At 42.0% G+C, this 22273-nt stretch overlaps 1 protein-coding gene across 3 annotated transcripts in view; it reads left to right on the top strand.

Moving 5' to 3' along the window:
- LOC147253006 (mannosyl-oligosaccharide 1,2-alpha-mannosidase IC) overlaps positions 1-21365 on the top strand; it is a 182832-nt gene extending 161467 nt beyond the window's left edge. For 2 of the 3 annotated variants that reach the window (XM_086217979.1, XM_086217981.1), the window contains exons 5-12: positions 4301-4394; positions 9150-9277; positions 9484-9577; positions 10550-10665; positions 14254-14473; positions 17252-17424; positions 19368-19483; positions 20955-21365. In XM_086217979.1, coding sequence (XP_086074105.1) covers positions 4301-4394; positions 9150-9277; positions 9484-9577; positions 10550-10665; positions 14254-14473; positions 17252-17424; positions 19368-19483; positions 20955-21096 — 1083 coding nt within the window. In that variant the 3' untranslated portion in view covers positions 21097-21365. Of the gene's footprint in view, positions 1-4300; positions 4396-9149; positions 9278-9483; positions 9578-10549; positions 10666-14253; positions 14474-17251; positions 17425-19367; positions 19484-20954 lie in introns of all 3 variants that reach the window. The other variant, XM_086217980.1, reaches the window with a different exon arrangement.
- The last annotated feature ends 908 nt before the right edge of the window (positions 21366-22273 follow it).

A 22273-nucleotide genomic window follows, 5' to 3' on the forward strand; every position in this document is an offset into this window, starting at 1 on the left:
TTTTGGTCATGTTGACAGGTTTTACTGTTTACTATCATGAAATTTATCAATGTAAGACCAACTAAAATTTCTACTTCCCTCAGGAGCCTATCACAGCAGCCTTCGGGCGAGAGGCGGGGTTCACCCTGGACAGGTCACCAGTCCATCGCAGGGCCTAAACATACAGACAGACAAGACGGTCAATTTAGAGTATCAATCAGCCTCGTCCCCTCTTGATGTCTTTGGACTGTGGGGGGAAGCTGGAGTACCAGAGAGAACCCACGCAGGCACAGGGAGAACATGGAGACCCCACACAGAAAGACCCCGTGCCCAAGCCGGGGCTCGAACCCAGAACCTTCTTGCTGAGGCGACAGTGCTGACCACTGCACCACCGTGTCGCCCGTCCTTTATCACATTTTACAGTGAATGCTGAAAATGTTAACACACTCCTGGTATGGAAGCGTGTGTGTGTGTGTATCAGCTCATTTTTTGTGTGTCTCTTGTTCCCTATGGCGAGGGCTGAGAGGTTTTACCGGTAAACAGAAGTGGCAGACCAAGAACAGCTTCTCAAAGCGCCTCTCTGCTGGGCTCTGACGATGTTTGCTGTGAGAGGGATGACTGCATGCCTGATGTGCGCTTCAGTGGTCAGGAGCTGATAGAAAAGCCATTTGTGGCCAGCCCTCCATCCGCCATCCTACAGGGAACGCAACTGAAAAGAGAGACAGCGACCTGTCGGCTGTCACATCTGATCAGTGTAGCTCTCCGCTGGAGTCCACCTCCGTGCTCTCTTATCAGATAGGCAGAGAAGATGAATATAAAATAAATGGGAGCGTAGTGGTTGGATATGAAAGGTGCTTCAAACACACAAGGTGTAATTACACTAGCGCTTCAGCACTGGAGCTCACGTTCAGCATGAGGCTTCTCGTGTGGCACAAGAGACCCACAGTGTGTCAGTGAAGACAGATTTATGAGCGTGGTCTTTAATTTAGCTTGTCTACTACGTACAGTAAATCACCAAGCAGATGCCAGCCAAGGGGGTTTTGCTATAATTAATCATGTAATTTATAAACAAGCAAACAAGAATGAATGACTTCAATATAATCAGCTGCTGCTGCTTCTTGCTTGTCTGTTACTTACAGGAATGTCAGCTTGTGTGTTAAGGTGTTACACAACAGCGGTTGTGTGTATTTTGGGTGTTGCTTGTGTTTGTCCTTTTACCTCCAGGGTACGTAATTATCGGCATCTGTTGGTTTGTTTGTCAGCCGGATTACCAAAAACCCACCGCGCTGTTTGAAATTAAATCTTGTGGAAAGTTGCACTGGACAAAGCAAATACATTTTGTTGCTGATGTGGATTACATCCATTGGATGTATTTTTTTTTTCCGCTTTCTAAAATGGCGCCGTGTCAAACTTCATGTTAATTTCACATTTACTGACATTATCCACCGTGTCAATTAATCAAGGCTCGAGGCTGATTGATACTCTAAATTGACCGTAGGTGTGACTGTGAGTGTGAATGGTTGTCTGTCTCTATGTGTTGGCCCTGAGATGGACTGGTGACCTGTCCAGGGTGAACCCCTCCTCTCGCCCAATGTCAGCTGGAATAGGCTCCAGCCCCGCCGCAACCCTGAACAGGAATAAGCGGACGACAGTGGATGGATGGATTATTATTATTATTTATAACATTTAAAATGTCTTTTTTTTGTCATATCTCGGGAATAACATCAGCGTGACCCTTGGGTCGGTCAGCTGACGGGACCCACGTATCTCCTACCTCCTGCATTGGGCTCCTTGTCGTTCTGCCTTGTTTTTCCGTCTCATCAAAGTTTATGACACTGAAGGAAAAATGGATGGTGAATAGAGACGAGGTGTCTGGCGCCCTTCAGTCTCGTCTATCCAGAAGATCCATTACGTCGCTAAAAGAAGCAGCACAATGCAGGCTTGCAAGTATCCAAGTCTTTTTGCATCCCCCCCCCCCACACACACACACACACACACACACACGCACACCTCACCTCCTTTGCCATCTCAAGTATAACTCTTTCAATTAACGTTACAGTACAAAGAGCTCAAATGCTGATTTCATATCTTGGATATGGCTGACGGCGTATCCGGCGGGAAGTGGAAACATAATAACATTCCATTTCTGGAGGGTATTGTGACTGCTGGTGGTAAAGAGACAGACAACACATCAGAGGAGGATGCTTCATAATCAGAGACCTCCTCAATACTCCGTCTCACACATTCTCCTCTATGTCACTTTCACTGTCAAAAGCTACTGCAATACCTTTGTGATCATTTTCAATAGAGAGAGTGTAAAGAGGGCACTTGGAGCACCTGGGAAATTGTTTAAAGGGCTTTCTTGCAGGCTTTGGTATGTTGTTCCTCTCCATGTTGTGGACTATCATTGACTCCTGCAGGTACTGTTGCATTTGGTTGAGTCCCTGAGGGACACACAAATGTTTTTTCTTTTTCTTTTTTTTTTAACAATCATAAATGAATGTGTGTGCGTGCGCGTATGTGTGTTTGTGTGCTGCTGCTGCTGCTTCGCTCCTGCAGCAGCAGCAGCAGCCGAGAGGACCGATGAGGAGAGATGAGAACAGGCAGAGGGTCATTAGAGTGCTCATTGATAAAATAGAGAGCCGGAGGACCTGAGAGGGAGAGAAACACACGCAAAAAACTCACAAAGACTGAGGCTCTTCTATTTTATTCTGCTAGAATTAACAAGAGACTGTTAACGCCATGCCCGTCGCACCACGGCATGATGTGAAACAACAGCGGGGGGGATTTTCTAAAAACATCACAATGCCTTTTCCCTGTAAACTCAGAAATAAATACTCAAGAATCTCATCCCAAAGCCACAAGTTTTTAAGAATGGAAACATGCTTTCTCACAGTTGTTTTTGTCTGAAAATGTACTTCAAAACACTTATGCAAGGCCCCTGCGTCATGCAGCAACCTACTGGATCGGTTCCCTGTTACCTCCAGCTTGGTTGTTTGCAGGTGGGAAGCTGTGTGAGGGTGTGTGTCACGGTCGTTACTGCACTAGCACCTCCTCTGGTCAGTCAGGGTGTCTGTTCTAAGTGGACAGGGACTATAGGGGGAATAGCAAGATCCTCCCACTAGCTATGTCCCCCAGGGCAGCTCAACAACCAGAACAGCTTGGTAGGAGGAACTGTCCTTATAGAAATGGGGAGAAAATGTGTCAAAGGGGACCCCAAAAAACTAAAAAGGTTTAGCTTTTGATATTTATGAAACAACAGCAATCAATTTACTGACAGTTGGTACGTTCATTAAAGCACTGATGTAATAATTGATGTAGTCTCCGTCTCATTTGCGATCCTTGATCTTGACTGTCTGATACAAAGATTGCACCCTCTGAACTCCGATAACAGCATTTTAGTTCATGCAAAGGCTCATGGGAAGAGAGTCCTGCAGCTGCTGGCTGTAAATGGGTGCACAGGACTTGGAAATATTGTGTGGTACGATACAGTGATAAAACTGCTGTAAATGACTCAGCGATATGAATGTATTCCAGAACTGAAGGCACAATAAGACTTGACTGTGCTTTGGGAAACTGAACAGTACTAGTTGGTGATAACATTCAGAGTAGTTTCTGCCTATCTGATTTCAATTTTGCCTCCATTTTCACTTCGTCTTTCTACGTTTTCCAGCTGAGTCACTGTCATGTTTTCCAACTCTGCTTGTCTCAATATGGCAGCGAGTCTTTCACCTCTCTGTACTCAGTGTCCACTGTTGCTTCTCTCCGTTTCCCTCCTTTAGCCTCTCCTGCCTCGATCTCTTTTGAGTCTCTCTCTCAACTAGGATTTCCATATCTTATTCCGCTCTTTTTTTTCTTCTCCTCCCATCTTTGCTCCCACTGGCTAATGGAGATTTGGCGATTCAAAACCCAGCTCATAAGAGGATACATTAACTTCGCCTCAGCCTTGGCCTCAGAGAGTGTGGCCAGTGGAGTGAGTGCAGTTTTAAATGGACTGTTGTAAATTACATCCATGAGATTGCTTTTAATCCTGCCGGAATTCTGTTGTACCAGGCCTTATGTTACACATAATTAGCTTTAGAGGGAACCTGGGAGAAATGTGTGCTGAGCTGTTGACTTCCAGTCTGTCGCAGCGATTTTCAATGAGATGACAGGCCGCCTCTGGAGTGTTTATATGTGTGTGTGTGTGTGTGTGTGTGTGTGTGTGTGTGTGTGTGTGTTATGAATATGGAGATAAACAGTAGTAAAATATTAACTTGTATTTATTGTATAATACAGTACATGGTTTTATAAGTTCTCTTCTCCTTTATTGTCTTTGCAGTTATTCAAGAATAAAGCTCTGGAGCTGGGAGAGAAGCTGTTACCTGCCTTCAACACACCGACAGGAATCCCCAGAGGAGTCATCAACCTGGGGAGGTGAGTCTCAGCACCAGCCTGAACCTGCAGCTGGTTCTCATAAAAGACAACATCAAGTCATCGGCTTAGCTGGAATTAATCTGTGCACATGTAATTTGTTCATTTTTGAAAGCGTAGCCAGGAGATGAGACTCAAAACACCTGAGTTGCTTCGAAATAGGAAAAAAAAATACTGCTTTCAACTCTCCTCTGATCCACAATTTTCAGGTTTTTTTGATGCTTCAGGACACAAACAAGTTCTGTAAAATCCAGAAAAGGGAATAAGTACCTGTGACATGGTTAAAAAAAAAAAAATTTAAACCTTTGAGGGATTTGCAGAAATAATTGGAACAATGCAGATTAATCAGTCCTATTGTAAAGAGTCAATTACTTAAAACAAATGATCCACTCTTCAACCATCAATGGAGCAGCTGTATACTGATGGCGATGGTGGCATTTGGATTAGAATTAATCTGTGTACATAAACACTTTGCTAAATCACATGAATAATATTTGCATTCTTAAAATGATTTATGTAAAATCTTAATCTGTTCCAAACCATTAACTTTCTAATCTAAAGTCTTTATTGACATGACTTTGTTAATGCCACAGTCACGCAACAGAAACTCCAGCCTGAGGTTTTAAGGGTAATTTCGGCTGTAGATGTTAAGTTGTCTGTGGGTTTGGACAGGCCTGAGCGGGCCATCGTTCACCAGGACCAGGAATACCAAATCCCCTTGTTTTGTCAACCAAACAGTGAGGCTGGATGCTAATAACAACACTCTGTGGCTCCATAGCACTCAGACATCTGCTTTGACTTGCCAACATGATGTACAAAAAAAAACACCATCAAAAATAGAAGTGTGATTCTCAGATATCTGTTTTGCTAAAAAAAAAAAAAGAAAAAAAGAATGTCCAAAGAGGCAGGATGCAGAACAAATGACGCTCATACAACCATCTTCATTATTATTATTAGAAAGAATGACTCCATATCTGTGTTGTTGAACTCCTCTAATATCCTGGTTTCAGGTTTCAAGATGTCAGTGAGTCCATGTGGCCTCTTGCTTGATTTTCCTGATCTTGATATAGAAGATAGTCACTGGCACCTCTTTCCTTCACCTGCAGCCGATTAGCCAAGCAGCCGAGCCGGACAGCTGCTGGCAGATTTAATTACCTTATTCTACAGTTAATGTCCACTACATTGCCAACATGGGTCTGTGGTGCAGATGGGAAGGAGGAACCGGGTGATGTGGTCATGCGGGGTTGTGATGCACAATAGAAAAATGCATATACATGCTTGGTTTGTGCACACACTCACACACACACTCACACAAACACTCTCACCGCTTGAGAGGAGCACGTTAGAATCTGTAACAGAACATGTGCAGACAGGCAGCTCCCTTCACACTCCTGTGGTTCTAACCAGATGTTAGAGCATCAGGCAGTACTTCTTTAGCATTTAGTATTATATGTTCCCTTCCTCTGTATTTAGTGTTGTGTATTATTGTGTGTAACTGTGATATTCCAAGTAAGTGGAGATTAGAATTAGCCGTAATTACACCATAAAATATTGAAAAAAATATGAAAAAGTAGCGTTTTGTTTTGTTTGTTTTTTTCTATAACTGTCGATGGTAAAGTTAGGTTGCATGATCTCAGTATCGGTGAGCCCAAAAATGTGCTGAAGCCTGGAACAGCACCGCGTGCAGAGCCGAGACAGAGCTGAGGGGCTGAGAGACCAAGTTTTAATCTGTGATGATTTCTCCTCTGGCTGCTGTTAGCAAGTTCATGTGAAATTACAAGTTGTCAGTGTAAAATTTGCGTCTTAATCAACATTCCCCGGGGCTCATAGATGAGGCTGACCTCTCTCCTACAGCCCTGTCACGACTTGAGTATTAGTCATGGAAACAACAGAAATAAAAAAAAGTTCCAACGCGGACCTGACTGACCTCACAAGTGGTTCCAATGCGGGTCATGGGTCTTAGGGCTCAGGTGGAACTCACCAAACCTTTTTGTTTTGAGTGTGAATGAACTAATTTGACAGTGTGAGTGTTATTACACATAGAGTACATTTAATAAGCTACTGCAACTATCTCTCTAATAATCTCTCTAATCTCATACAGCAGCCCTTATCGCAGAAAAAATACAATAAAACGAGTAAAATAAAGGTTTGCTGATAATCTTCCTGTGACAATGACGGATAGATGATATCATCAATGATTTTAAATGATATTTGACAATATATTGAGATCAAAATTTTCCGAGTTTTCTTAGTGAACTTTTCCCCGTGATGATGTGTGGCGCATGATTTTGTTGTCATTGTTTTTACACCCGCTTCTCTCTCAGACTGCTGTGGGAGAGCATGAGAATCTGTGTGTGTTAAAGGGGGTGTGAGTATTTATGGATGAGTGCCAGTGTTGCTGTTTACCAAACAGCAGTTATGCAAATATTTCCCCACACCTGTTCTCCAAACTCTCTCTCTCTCTCTCTCTCTCTCTCTCTCTCTCTCTCTCTCTCTCTCTCTCTCTCTGTCTCTCTCTCACCCTCACACACACACACACACACACACACACACACACCTGCTACCCCTCTGCTTTGACTCTTAGATGGATTCTTCTCGAAGGAATCAGATGTGACTTGAGCCAGAGCTTCTAATGATGCAACCCCGTCAACTTTTAATGGCTGCAGTCATCACAGTGATAAACTCTTTGATCCGTGCTGGCACGCACACCCACACCACCCCCAACCGCCACCAACCATTTCTCTTCCTCCGTCTCCTGGCCCTCTTATAAAGTCAGCTCAATTCTTGGCCAGATGTCTGAAACTCCCCAGCATCTATGAGAACATGTTAATCCATTCTTGTCGTACATTCTGACTCAAATATTCCCACATATGCACATTTATAGAGTGATATCAACAGCAAACTAAGGACAACATTTGGAGCTGTGGCTTGTTTCTCAGGCGAGCGTGAGAAAAGAGAAAATCTTCCCTAAAAGAGACAACAATCCGATCACTACCACCTCCAGGTCAGCTAGCAACTGGGAAAGAATGTGGCACGTCTGCGATGGCATGATTATCTGCTAATGTTTCCATCAAGGTAGTCATTTTTACAGATTTCCAGTTCCCCTGTTGTGAGCACGGTCGTGTTGCTGGTTCTTTCCCAGCTTATCGACTATAATTCCGCCTTTGGAAATCCAAATCAAGGCACTGCACTTATTTATTGGAAGCAGCAGGACTTTCTCGTCCTGTATCTGAGTATTTTGTCTGGTCTTGTCTGTGTCTTCCTTCCACAGGGAAATTATCCGCTTGAGGAAATAAAACTGAAGGGTGTTGCGGTGCTAGCTTATAGTTTTCTTGACCAAAGTTTTACAGCCATCATTTCACACACAGCCTGGCTATGTTGGTAAGTTTCAAGCTGTGGTTAATGAGACTGTGCACACACATCAAACAGGCAGTAATAAATTGACTTAATGGTACGTGACTGCAAAACTTATTTCATAAAGCGGTGATGAGTTTATTTTTAGCAGACAGAAATCTGATTTGCCTGACAGACATCTTGTCATAAATTTTTATGATATGCCACCTAGAATCAACTGCGCACACATCAAAATTAACTTTAATATTTAACAACCTGGAAGACAGCGTCCTTCCATCATTCCGACCAAGGAGTATTTGGGTGGCAGGTGTAGGGACGGGGTACATTTCAATATTTACACATCCATCTATGGACGGATGGAAGATCTACAACAAGTCTTTTTTCAGCTGTATTCCATCTTTGCATACTTAGTCACATATTCCGAACAATCCACAAATGAAAAGAGCTCAAAATTGAAATAATTTTAAATGTTGGGGTTAGTGGGCTGTGTGAGGAATTGTGACAAGGAAAAGAAACATGTTGATCCTATTTTTCAGTTGGTACCTTCACTTTTTCTTTTTGCATTTGCTGACAAATGTCATATTATTCACAATATAAGGAGGTTTTTTTTTCACTACTGATTTAACATTACACTCAACAGTCTCATAGACTGAAATGAAAATTATGATTTGATATTGAGTCAGAATAGTTTGAAGTGAGTAAATATCATTGGATACAAAGTTGGAACTGTCGAATTGATAAAGTAATAATTACAGTTAAAATAAGGCATTAAAGGCAGTATTTCTGAGAGCTTTTTTGTCCATCCAGTGAACAAACCCGAGAAGCTTGAGTGGCTGTGAAAAATATGTTGTGCTTTTTACACTTGAGAGCTGGGACCCCGTACAGTCCATAAACTCAGTCTTGTCAACAAGGAACCACATAAAGCCGAGCGAGAGTTAAAAGTTGTGCTTTGGCCAACAATTCTTGTCGAACAAGCTTGTTGACAATCCACAATATCTTACCTCAGGGCCTCTTTATCTACCTGGAAATGAACTGAATTCAGGCTCTAGGACAGGTGTACGCGGAGTGCAACTACAACCGGTGGCTGATTGTGTTGCCTGCTCAAGTCACCATGTATGTAATACATAATCATTCTCTCTTTGTGCATCTGCTCTCTTACAAAACTCCAACTTTTCCCTGAATACACGTGCAAGAAAAGGAAATGTATTGGTTTGTGGGCCCTTGTTTGTATCTACGCTTGAAATACCAGCGATTAATCCTCCAGTGTGTTCAGCTTATGTTTACCACCTCCCGGATTTAGTTTTCAAAATATACTTCTGTATACTTATTTAAATGTTGGTTCTTGTATTCACGAGTGTGTAACCAGCCACCATACTTAGTCTGGTTTGGTGATTGTTTCTGCTGCAGTGGCACCAGTTGGAGTTGGGGCTGGGCATCAGCCGGGAGCAGCATCCTGGCTGAATTTGGGACCCTGCACCTGGAGTTCATCCATCTGACTGAGCTCTCCAACAACCCCATTTACACAGAGAAGGTACGATTCAGAGACATTTCTCAACACAATCGATGTCACCTCTGATTTTGACAGCGTTTGGGAGTTTTCAGGGGATTTTTGATTTTTAAGCAACATCACTCTGTAAGATGCTCTCAAGCCAGGAAGAGATGATACACTAGAAGTTGTGTCTGTCTCAGTTTCACAGCAATAGCCTGATGATGACATTTGTATTCTTGTGTTTGAAGGTGATGAACATCAGAAAACTGCTGAACAAGATAGAAAAACCCCACGGCTTGTACCCTAACTTCCTCAGTCCAGTGAGCGGCAACTGGGTCCAACGTAAGTAGAGTGCTTGTCGTATCCAGCATTCGCATTTGCGGTGTTCTGTATTTCTGTTCATGAAGTTCCTCTAAGATTACCGGTGAAGAGTCTGTTAAAACCACAAATTAATCTGTGTTGTTAGTTGAGCTTTGTTCCTCCACCATCTCTGACATGGCTGCGTGTTACCTACTGGTTTTAAAACGTTACATTTCATCCCAGTTCTCAAACTTTTCCTCACCGGCGGCAAATCACGAGTCACCTGAAAAGTCAAAAGTTTTTGCTGCTCATGTGTGTCATTCAAACATCCATCAATTTCTTTTCATTTTTAATATCAGGCTCATAGCAATGGATGTATGACTTCCATTGCTTTTGGTTATTAAAATGATAATGAATTCAATTACTTTAGGAAATTGGATCTTTCCGATTTACCTGAAAAGAGGTGAAAATAATCAGGGGATAAGAGGAGGCTGGGACTGACAAGGTAGTAATCTGGATGATTACAGAGGCTAATTGTTGTGGGAGAGCGTGCAGTCAAGCAAAACTGTATATATTATTCAGAAAAAAAGGGACCTTTATTGCTCTCCGTCGTTGATCTGTGTCAAGGACAAACACAGCGGCACAGCAGTAACCTTGTGGGGGAGTCTGCAAAGGTGTGTGTTCATGCAAAGAGTGGATAGATGACAAATCATGATGCACACACCCACTTGCAACATCGTGTTCATCTCTGACTTGGAATATGGCCTCAGAGCGGGCGAATGTCCACTCACGAGTTTGAAGTGAGTTCTATTTTTGGTTCCAGAAAAACATTCAAATAAACTGTTTTTCCATAGTCAGCGAACAGGGACGAGATACAGGATGCAGACAAAACTCACATTAAAAACTGTGATGTTTCGTAAAGACACGCAAACGCTTAAAACAGCGGTTTCAGCAAACCAGGCAGGATCTGGTCAGATATGGTGTAACACTTTTTCTCCGCCTTCTCTGTCTCAGATCATGTTTCAATCGGTGGCCTCGGGGATAGTTTCTACGAGTATCTGATAAAGTCCTATCTGATGTCAGACAAGACGGACGAAGACGCAAAGATGATGTACTACAGCGCACTAGAGGTATGGAAATGATCATCTTTACACTGCTCACACAGAGAGAGAGAGAGAGAGAGAGAGAGAGAACGAGAGTGAGAGCGTTGGGTCTACTCAGGAGAAGATACGGTAGATTGCAATCTTTTAATTAGGATATGTACATTGATTTACATATACAAAGGGCAAATAAAATAAGGAGTGAGTACCCTGAATAACAAGCATCAAGTATACAGTTCATAATTCTAGATATTCAAAGAGTGAAGGAATGAAACGTCTAAAATCTGTTTTCAGGCGTTGAATATGTACGATTAGCTCCTGCCAGCTTCCATGTAGCTGGTTTTCTCAGCCAATGGCCTTCTGTTTCTTAAAATAACTGCGGAAGCTTTGTTGATGCGATGATGTCAACATACAAAATGTATGAAGATGATTTTAAAGACCAGCTCACTCACCCTGGTGTGTCACATCTTTATTTATCTTGTAAAAAGATGTAAAAACAGCTGGAACCTCAGTAAGTGCTATTTCAAAATTAGGCTGCTTCATCTAAATTCATTTATTTATTAACCTATTTTCTATTCCTCAACTAAGCTCTGGAGGGGAGAGAGAGAGAGATCATGTGAGGCTGGTGCTGAATTTAAATAAATGTAAAAATGAAAATTAGGTCAAAATATACATCAGAGGCATCCCACGTATGAAATGCTCATTAGGCTTTCCCAGCTGAAGTCACGGCGGGCGTCCGCTACCTAGTAACATTCTGCCGTTGAGGTTGATGATGAAAGGTAACGTTTCCGTTGCTGTGACAACAGCGGCATCTTTGACATGTACAGGAGGTCAGATGGTTGAACCCGGTGATGTTTTCAGACAACAGCAAATCCCCCCCCCCCCCAAAAAAACCCTAAACCTCATGGCTCCATGTAAGAATTGTAAAAGCTTATTTCAGCTTTTCCTTTTAATTAATCAAAGCATTATAACCTTTTCTTCTTAAAGTCAATCCCCCATGTATGCTTTCCTCTGATGCAACAACATTATTAAAAGCACAGAGCCTCATTTTTTCAAAACTCTAGTTAGATGTATTTGCTCCTGACATGTTAAGAGTTGCTGTTTATCCATCCATGTAGTAAAAATGATTAAAAAACAGCAAGTAAATGTAGAGGAAAACTGGTATAGGAATTGCTCTAAGACTGAATTTGTTGTGGGGTTTTTGTTTTTTTTTGCCTTTTTAGGTAAACTCATACAGCCAAGGCATGCTTGAAATCGTTGCGCGTGTTTAATTCCACGATGTTAAATTCTTGCTGTGTGAGAGTACACACTAAATGCACGCTGCACAGATCAGACTTTTCATACGGGACTCAGGTGCTTCTTCAGATGTTAGACAAGACTGTAAAATTGCTATTGAATTTATGTAACATGCTTCATGTGTCTGACAAGGGTTATATTTCAATAAATAAGTGCAGAAATGTATTCTTTCATCACTCAAATCCTGCGCTTTTGTACATAAATGTATAGAGCATCCTATTGAAATTCAGTGAATGCTCACTCAGAGCTGTGATGAATGTTTTTATTCAAACCACCTTAATCAGTAAAAAACAGTGTACTTGTTACAGATGTTCTCAGTGTAGAGGGAAATGCAGGCTGTAGGATGATATCAAACAGGACAGGTTCCTGCTGTTATCTAATGGGATTAGAGCTTGTGATTAGATGGCGACTGTATTCATACACTGTAAGTAAACACTCCCACTATGTGCAGGAAAATGACTGTGTACATGAACCAGCTGAACACTGTACACATGCATATCAATAAGTTGGATGCAGATAATGTCAGAGAGAGGCACATTCCCTCCGGCTACAATTACAATATCAGACAAAAGCGAGGATTGCCATTGAGCTTTCCTCAGTTCTCGTCAGAGGGTCAAGCCAGAGGCAGAACTACTAATTACAGATTCTCCTTTTCCCCTGTGTCTTGGTATTTAAATGGCCAAGGACTATCACACGAAGTTATATACTGTATATTTGTACAGAGATGGAAGGTGAGGGCACAGCAGAACTCATTATGTCTGGCATTCAAACAAAAGTAGGCTCCTAATTAAAACACAGCGTTGAATGAGAGAACATTTTTCAGCTCTACTATGCCATGATTACCGCTAACAACAGCTAATTAGCAGCATCAGCCCTCTAGAAAAAAAAAATCTTTCTCCTCAGATGGTGTTATTATAAGCTTTCACACAACATCTTATCTTCTGTTGGCGCATATTCCACCTTCATCAACCCTTAGCAGGAGTCATAAACTCGACGCAGAGCTCAGAAGTAACTGAACTGATTGCTTAGCCGACTTGGGTTAACTTCCATTTGTGGCTACGTGGGTGAGGAAAGGGTAGGTTTCTGCATGTGCAATGAGATTTATACAACAGAAGCGTGAGAATGCACAGCTTTACAGAGCTGACAGAAAGAATGTGTATGTTTCTGCCCCAGGAAGTCTCAGTCTGGAAATCAATAAAAACTTTTAAAAATGGATTTAATTGTGTCTTTGTAAAAACACTTCAGCAACAGCACCCACATGTTTATGTTTCCACCACTGCAATGCGCTACGTTACCCTTTAGGATTTTATTCTCTGCATATTTCATCCATGACTTGTATTTTTTCTATGTAGAGCGCCTTGTCACATAGTTACGAAAGAGGTTTGTTTTAACATAAAGGTTTGTCATTTGAACATCGGTCTAGTCCGAGGAATACTTTGAAATTAAATTGTCCTTTTCCACACATTCATATGAAGATTTCCTGTTTCCTCCCCTTCTCTTCCTGAGCTAAGCCTGAGCGATGAATGAATGATTGGACCTGAGATTCTAGAGTGAGTTGACACTCAGAATTATCGGCACTTTGTGGGATTTTGTTGCTTATTATCACAAAACCTGCATTCAAATGCTAAATAAGCAGCAAGCCAGGCAGAACGGATAAGGGAAAGATGAAAGAGAAATAGAGTGTTTAAAGGAGAGAAAATGAGAAGTCAGAACAAGATGTACCAATATATTCGGGGGGGGGGGTTTGTCAAATCTGAGGTGTCCTTAGTTGATAAAGAAATCCTCCCATTCGTCTTTTCGTCGTGTTCTAAGAAGGATGACTCTTGATCCTACCGTGTCTGCAAGTAGGCTGAGCCTCCGAAAACTTTACAAATAAACTCACGTTTGACATTTATCACCCCAGAAACTTTTAACTCGCTGCAACCAAAAGCAAACACAGAAATTAGACTCACTGGATTTGCTGCTTTTGCAAACTGTATTCATGGGAACTGCACTACAGATACACAGTCATACGTTTAACTGAGTCTGACTGCGTAAAGAGAAGACTAAGACTGAATTCACCTGGATTTAAACTAATGTTAACTCTGTGTGCATGCAGTTCTCACGTGAAATAAACGAATGATGGCTTCCAGCTACATGCGTGTGAGATACGCCATAGTGCATCCTTCTCATTCTAAACTTTTATTGGCATACTGACATACTGTAGAGCGAGAGGTTCCCACTTGACCTGTTTCAGGTTACATGTGATGGTACGGTACTTCCACTCAGGAGACACGCTACATTTTGTCAGAAATGAATATACTAAACTATGTGTTGCTGCAGGCCATTGAAACCAACCTGGTCCAGAAGTCACCTGGAGGCCTCACCTACATGGCTGAGTGGAGGGGAGGGATCCTGGATCACAAAATGGGCCACCTGGCGTGCTTCTCTGGGGGTATGATCGGTATCGGCGCTGACGACGGCGCCCCAGAGAAGAGACAGCACTACCTTGACCTGGCTGCTGAGATCACACATACATGCCACGAGAGCTACACACGCTCAGGTGAGCCGGTAGAAGCTTAGTGTGGTACTGTGGACGGTGCAGAGTGTGTCCAGAGAATGCTTAATGAGGTTCATGAGGCTCGGTGTCACGCAGGATAGAACTGAGGTGGATGGATGACTTCTCCTGCCCCTGACTTTTAAATCAAACATGAAAAATTTACTAATTTACAAAGCAATATAGCACAGCCTGTCTGCACCTGCTCAGCCCGAGTGTTAGTGTGATTTATCTCAGTCTTTTCAGGACCAGCAGTGAGGATCTAATGGCATTTAGCAGTTAAATTGGAGGTCACAGCCCCTCACCCAAGCTCCCCTCAGGGAAATCTACAGTAGCCTGTGAGGTCATTCAAATATGATACAAAATTGACAAAATTTCAGTGGAGATTTGTTAAAATGCTTGTTTTCTGAATGGAGTTCAGTACAGGGATGTGGTTCTCACTCAGTCCTGGTTGTCATTACCGAACTCTCTTCACTCATCATCTTGTTCCTCATCCTCATCTTCATTATCCTGCAACAAGTCTGTGGAGTTGCTGTGCAACTGCAACAAACGTCGTAAAGCGGACTAGGACCGGCTCTACCGCTGTAGCTTATTTTGAGAGGGTTCAGCTAACACAACTTATTGATTAAGATTATTGATAGAAATGTAAAGAAGTACAAGCAGCTGCAAATTGGAAGTGTAAAGGTGCTTATTTGTGCATTTTGCGCGAATACAAATGCATCATGAGCTGTGTGAAGAACATGAAGAAAAACCAGATTCTATTTTCTTAATTAAAATATTGTCAATTTCCAAAAAAATCCCTCAAAAGTATTTACAGGGTTATTTTACAACAATGTTGCTGCCACTTCCCAAGATATATTTGAGCCTTATATATGAGTGTAATTGTTTAAATACTTGTTCAATACCTGTTTATTCTCTTCTTGCTCTTGGGTTGCAATCATCCAGAGGTATTTATACTCTTCAGATCATATTGATTCTGTATTTTTCACACATGCTGGCTATTGCTGGATATGCAGTCTTTTTCTAAGAGGTCACAGTGGCATTCAAAGTGGGAAAATTAAGAGTCTAGGTGAGAGAGTGATATTGTAAATTAAAAACAGCCTGAGGCATTTTAATTTTGCTCTGACCCAAAAGGAAAGTCGTTTTTGTTGGCTTCACCTCAGCAGAGATACGGCAGACCTAATTAAAAGGCTCGCTGACTCTCTCACAGCAAACATAGAAGTGTTTGACACTGATAATCACACTTTTGTTATAACTCAGAGCAAAGACACAAAGAAGGAAGGGATGATAAAGAATATATATACTTGAGGCAACACAGATAGTTTTCCGTGGTTCCAAACTTTAAATGAGGACGAGCAGAGGAGCTGATATGGTTTTACTTAAAAACTGGAATACACGACTGACAGGGAGTGTGAAAGATAGGAACAAGTTTGCCCGTGTATTTAGGAGGACTCGTTTGATCTGGTCAATGGCGTCTGTCTTGGTCCTGACAATAATCTCGTCTGCCTACTTCGGGCTTCTCTTTTTTTTTTGCCCCCTCCATTCTTGGGTGGGCTGGAAGGCTTCATCCTCAAGTGTTCCTTCGCCTTCGCTTCCCCCTGTAAGCTAATGTGACTCATCACATAATGGGTTCCTTGATATGCTTGGAGTACTTTTGATCTGCAGCCCCAAAAGGCTTCTCTCTGGCTCTCCCTTTCATAGTCATCCACCAGGTTTCTCTTCACTCATTAAAGGGACTGGATGGTGCTTGGCAGCTCTTGGATTAGCCGCCTGCAGGAGAGGGAGGAAGAAAGATTTGCTCTTGCATGTGCAATAAGTGCCTGTTATTTAGCTGTGTCTTAAATACTGATAGTACAAAGATTTTTGCCACTGTGGCTGCTCTAGCTGCCATCTTCACAGCAGACTGGTTTGAGAAAATGGGGATTTCACAAGTGAAGCAGAAAGAAGGGAAGAAAAAAGGTTATTGGGGATGGTAATCGACTCTTAGTGCTATTTTACCTCAGAGATGTATGAAAAAACGAAGGCATTAAAGTTGTAGGAATTTTCAGTATTACTTAGCACAGTCAGAGTGACGCTTTGACGAGAGGTCAGTTTCTAAAAATGGGCGTTACAGCCTCGCACCCACCTTGATATCCCCAAAAGGCAATTTATGGCCTCAATAGCTTTCGTTTCTTGATACCTCAACTTACAACAATTTTAGTAGACAAGACACATAGACAAAACTAATTTTGGCATGACAGATTGCTGTCCATATTAATCCAGACTAACTCGTAAACTGTATTTGACAGAGGTGTGCCATCTATCTGATCCTGTGCTGTGAGTTAGCAATGATTCACTCTCTTTAGCATTCCGATCACAAGCATTGATAATCGAGAGAAGCATTCAGTTCCAAGCAGGCCATCCGGAAGAATTTAACTTGAGTACGTAATGACTCCACAGATGCTTTGGTCATCTGATAGATTTTTGGAGAGAAGCTCAAACAATTAGGGAATAAAAATCTGCTTTGGATGATGTGGCAAGTTAAGGATGGGTATTACACTTCGATTTATTATGTTGTAGTTCTAGTTAAATAAAAACAGTGTAAGCGGCAAATGAGAAAACACGTTTTTTTACTAAAACATACTCAAATGTACTTAATAGCAAAGGGAAATTAAAAGACCGGAGAGTGTGTGAATCCTTAACCTTAAAATTCCAGCAAACACCTGAGCCTGTTTGCATATTTATTTCTCTTGTGGGTACCAATGATTTTGTGTTCATGCTCTGTTTTATTTCTGCCGTCATCAGCCACCAAACTGGGACCTGAGGCGTTCAGATTCGATGGCGGAGCCGAAGCCACGGCGACCAGACTGAGTGACAGATATTACATCCTCCGTCCAGAGGTCATCGAGAGCTACATGTACATGTGGAGACTGACTCATGACCCCAAGTACAGAGATTGGGGCTGGGAGGCTGTGGAGGTGAGACCCTGCTCTTACTAACCTCATTATGCAGCCTCTCGCAGGTCTTTATTTGTGTAACCATGAAAAATCAGCCAGCTTCAGCATGATCAGTTGATCCCTGGTGTAAGTGATGCAAGTTGATGTTGTGAAAGCACTCAGCAACAAATGGTCTCCTGAGTTGTTTAGTTTCAATAAGTTATTACAAGTAAGACCTTTAAAAGGACAAAAGAAAAGGCTTGAGCAACTGATTTTAAACTAAAAAAAAGTGGTGAAGTGTTTGGTTTTATTGTTCTTTCGAGTCTGTTGATGCATCATGGCAGGCTCCGTGGAGGGGACCTGCTCCCTACGCATCACTAGGGCACAAGCGGGCCATGTTCAGGCTGTGCTGCAGCCCTCCAAATGGTGTGGAGCCCACTTCATAAGTGGAGTGCTCCTTTTTGGAATCCTGTGGATTGTCTAGAATGGTCACGTTGAAGCTGGAACAGGTCAAACAGGCCCTGTGGATCAAACGGAACTGCACATTGCAGTGACGCAGACTGCAATAACTGGCTGGTCTGCAGCGTAGCATCATACGCAGTAGCATTAACCCCCCGCTACCAACCAGGAGTCCAGCAGTGACACTGCAGGGTGGCACACAGCTATAAATCAGAGTGTCGTTGCAGGTAATAATGTACGAATTGAAAATATGTTTGAGTATGATACACTGTTCCTGCCAATTAGCCATTCCCACTGCCACATTCCCACCATTCACACTGGATGATAAATGAGAAAGATAAGGAGGATGTCTTCTTCTTCAACATGTTGTCTTACTGTGGGATTTCTTCAAATGCCCCCCTACCCCCCACCCCATTAGTCTGCATCGTCACATTGCCCACTCTGCTAGTAGAACTATTTTCTGTCTGTTTTTGCTGGAGTTGTAAAACAACATTCCTTTTTATCTGGAATGAATTAAATATTAAATGAGCCATCAAAAAATCTGGCAGGTTAAACTGAGCTAACTAAACACTTTTCAGAGTGAATAAATTTTACTGTAGTGTACAGCCTCAGCCAGTATACTCTCCTTTAAAAGTATGCAGACTAGACATAACAGTAGAAATCGATTCAAATATACGACCTACATTTTTTTAAAGGAAACATCCTGAAAAAAGCAGGTAAGGCAGTGCCAAATCCTCTTCATTTTCCACCTTTGCTTGGACTTTAAATTTATAAATTATACTCACCTGTTCTGTTAAACCCCTTCAACACCCACAGTTACTCTCTCCCAGCTTCCTATATATTTAATGACTCCATGCATCAGTGTGTAGATCAAGCAATTCCACCAGGCGGAGGTGAAGGTTGTGTAAGGTGCACCATTATTAATAAGAAAATAGACAGGATATTAGCTGCAGTAAAACATACAGGGTTGCTATGATAGATTCTGCATTAATTTAGTGCACACGGATCAGGCTGACGAGTTTGACGGGCCTTTAATTATCGGGCACAAAGGTTGAACGCAGTGCACAACGTTTCTCTTCATGAACATCGAGCATTAACACGTCAGGGTCTTTGTTAATTAGCACGTATAAGCCAGCCCTTTGTAGCAGGGGTAATAATGTGCTAATCCGCTTGGCTAGCTCAGCCACTCTCCATTAGCCCTTGTCAGATTTAGCTTTGCTTGGGCTTCAGTTGCGTAGCCAGCTGAAGGGCTTGACATGTTCCATCATTTACTGCCTTTAACTCTGTATGCACTCTGTTGTTGAGTCACCGTGTGACAGAAAGACCAGCCTAGGATGCAGTTAATAAAACATTTAGCTCCCTCACGAGTGAAAAGCCCTCTCTGTGTGAGAGTGCATTAAGTGGTACGTAGAGAGATGAATGAGTGAAAAATTATTCATTCACTTTATACAGTAAATTGCAAGTAAATGATCCAAAGTAAACTTGTAAATACATGTAAATATTTCATGTCCGCTGTGTCCTGTCAGGCTCTCGAGCAGCACTGCAGAGTGGAGTCTGGCTTCTCCGGGATCCGAGACGTTTACACCATGACAGCCAGCCACGACAACATGCAGCAGAGCTTTTTCCTCTCAGAAACACTCAAGTAAGTCTGACTCTGTCTTGGCATCTTCATTGATATGAGAGAATGAGTGCAGATGACACGTTTAGTCTGGAGGAGCTAAATCTTGAACAGCGTGGTCCAGTGTTGAACGCTGGGGATACATGTTCATGCTGTGAATGAGACAATCTACTTCCTTCATACTCAGGATGGAGTCTTCCTCAGTGATTTCATAACACTTTGAATGTGATTTTCAGCATTTCGCTTGAAAAGGAAGCAGTGATATCAAATAGATGTTTAGTCAATCGCTCAGTCTTGCCTCTGTTTATTCTCGGATCACGAGTGCAAACTATCAGGCTGCCATGTTGTTGAACATTTAGGTCAGCGGTTCCCAGGCAACTTCACACACACCTGAATCCATCACTCGTAGAGTTACACCTTCACTGATGCGCATTAAATTCTTAGCTATGCTTGAATGGAAAAATTCTCGCATGTTGTGAAGTTATGAAGAACAACAATCAAGAAAATTATCAGTGGAAGGACACGAACTATGAATGAAGAATGACTGTGGAACCAGACTTCTGCAGACCTGCAGAAATCACATGAGATCAGAACTGATGTCAGACAGTTTGGATGATTGGGAACATGGCGAGTGCACCTTGGCAGTCATGAGACTTCATACCAAACTAACTTTATTTTAACACAACTTTAAAAATTCAGCCAAAGATAAAGGTCACGACAGAAAAATCACATAGTTTTCTCACACAATTAGAATCTAAATTTTAGTCAAATATTCGTGTACAGAGACGGGAGCTCAGAGCATTTCCAGAGCTACATTTTAGACCAATTACCAAGACTTCTGTGTCAGCGCACTGCGAAACCTAAGAATATTAAATCAAAAGCTAACCAAGTGCAATTGTTGCAGAAGGAGAACTATAACAGAATAAAGGAATTGTTCATCGCTCTGGGAGTTTGATTTTTTTTTTATTTTCACGTCTCACTATTGAACATGTTTTATATACACACACGCAGTATCATTTGCTAAATTCACAAAAGGATGGAACAAAGGAACAGAAGAAGAAAGTGTTTTGGGTGAGACGACTTCTTGGCCAAGAGCAATGACTTCTTTGAGCTCTCATATCTCTCTGAAGAGGACGTTTGTGTGTCTGGTCATGAAATATTCTCACTACAAGTTCACGTCCCACTTTTGGACATATTAATTAAGCAATATACCGACTGCATTTTGAGCACAGAGCTTTAGAGTTTGTTCGAAGTGAATTCTGTGACCTTTGGGGAGACAGCTATGCTAACAAGCTGCCAGGTATACTGTAGCTTCGCTGTATATTACAGTAATAATGTTGTTGTTTTTTTCAAATTCTTGCCAAGAAGAAGGTGAAGGAGTGTTTTTCCCCAAAAAGTCAAGCCCTTCTTTTGGGTGGATCTAAATGTAGTCAGCGTGAAGATACGGGATTAAAAGAGTGACATTCATGCAAATCACCATTTCGTCTTCTCTCAGGTACCTGTACCTGCTCTTCTCTGATGATGACCTGCTCCCGCTGGAGGACTGGGTCTTCAACACCGAAGCCCACCCGTTGCCCATCGTCCGCAAGAGCTGCCTGCAGGGCGAAGCGACACAGGATAAGACGGCCTCTGAATAAGGCTTTAGCACCGCCCAACATCTGAGACCGTTAACTGACACGGGTGCGCAGCTCATGTGCACGCAGTCACTCAAATATTGCAAACACCAATTCAAATGCAGGTCCAGAATCTTTTCAGGAGCGTGTTTTGGACTCTCAATTCCTTTCCAGTAAAGGATCTTGTCGTTTTACGCTGTGATTGTATATCCTTTTGCCAGGAGAGTTACATCCCACTGGCATTTAGTCTTTTTTTTTTGTTGGGTTTTTTTTTGTTTTTTTTGTTTTTTTTTTGTGGACAATCAAGATGAACATGACTTTCATGAAAAGAGCACCTTTTTCTTTCCTTCTTTCCTCTGTGAGGAAACCAGTATAACTTGCAGACCCAAATGTATGGGAGGAGGTTTGAACTATGGGCCATATTGTTAGAAAGAGAAACATATAGAAAACCACTTGAGTTTTGCTCTTTGATTTTGTTTCATTAATCTCCAGTAATGAATGATTTCCTTAAATCTTGTCATTGCATATTTGATTTTCCTTTGTGAGTCCACTCTTTGACCAAAGGTTTCTTTGCATTATACTTCCCTCTTTTCTAGTCATGTGATATTGGTGAGATTTGGCAGATAGTAAAGTTTTACTATAAAGACTGAACTGTAATGAATTAATGTACAGACATACATGATATGTGATTCTTAAATCCACCTCCAATGTTGATGTCATGTTTCTCGCTGAAACGAGCTTGAATGCATTTTTTTTTTTTTTTTTTTTAAGTCAGGAGGCGTCAGGAAAGTGGTTTTGTGTGTTGTGCATCTAGGGACCATTTAAAAAAAAAAAAGAAAAAAAGGTAAGCTTATGTTTCCACAGGTTTGCCTGAGTTTTGGGGTTTTGTTTTGGAACAGGAAAATGCTCTCTCAGTCCTCTCAGCCTTTTTCAAATCAAAGTAACAAATGGAGCACCGTCAGCTGTGTGACTGCGGTACAAGAGTAAGGGAGCGTAAGGAAAGCGCCGTTTGCTAGCCAACGCCAAATGAGTTTCCCTGTTTCTGTTCTTCTGCCATTACATGTGAATCCACGGCTGCCAATCCTGACGTTAAAGGCTCTAAGCGACGTGTCATTTCCATCGCTGTTCTTTTCACCACAGTTGTGGAGTGAATGTGCTGTACATACAGATGAAGCGAGTGACCCCTGTATGAGCTTGTCTT

The sequence above is a fragment of the Aulostomus chinensis genome, chromosome 11 (genome assembly GCF_037954235.1).
Source record: "Aulostomus chinensis isolate RoL2024-O1b breed Wild chromosome 11, RoL_Achi_v1.0, whole genome shotgun sequence".
Classification (NCBI taxonomy): domain Eukaryota; kingdom Metazoa; phylum Chordata; class Actinopteri; order Syngnathiformes; family Aulostomidae; genus Aulostomus; species Aulostomus chinensis.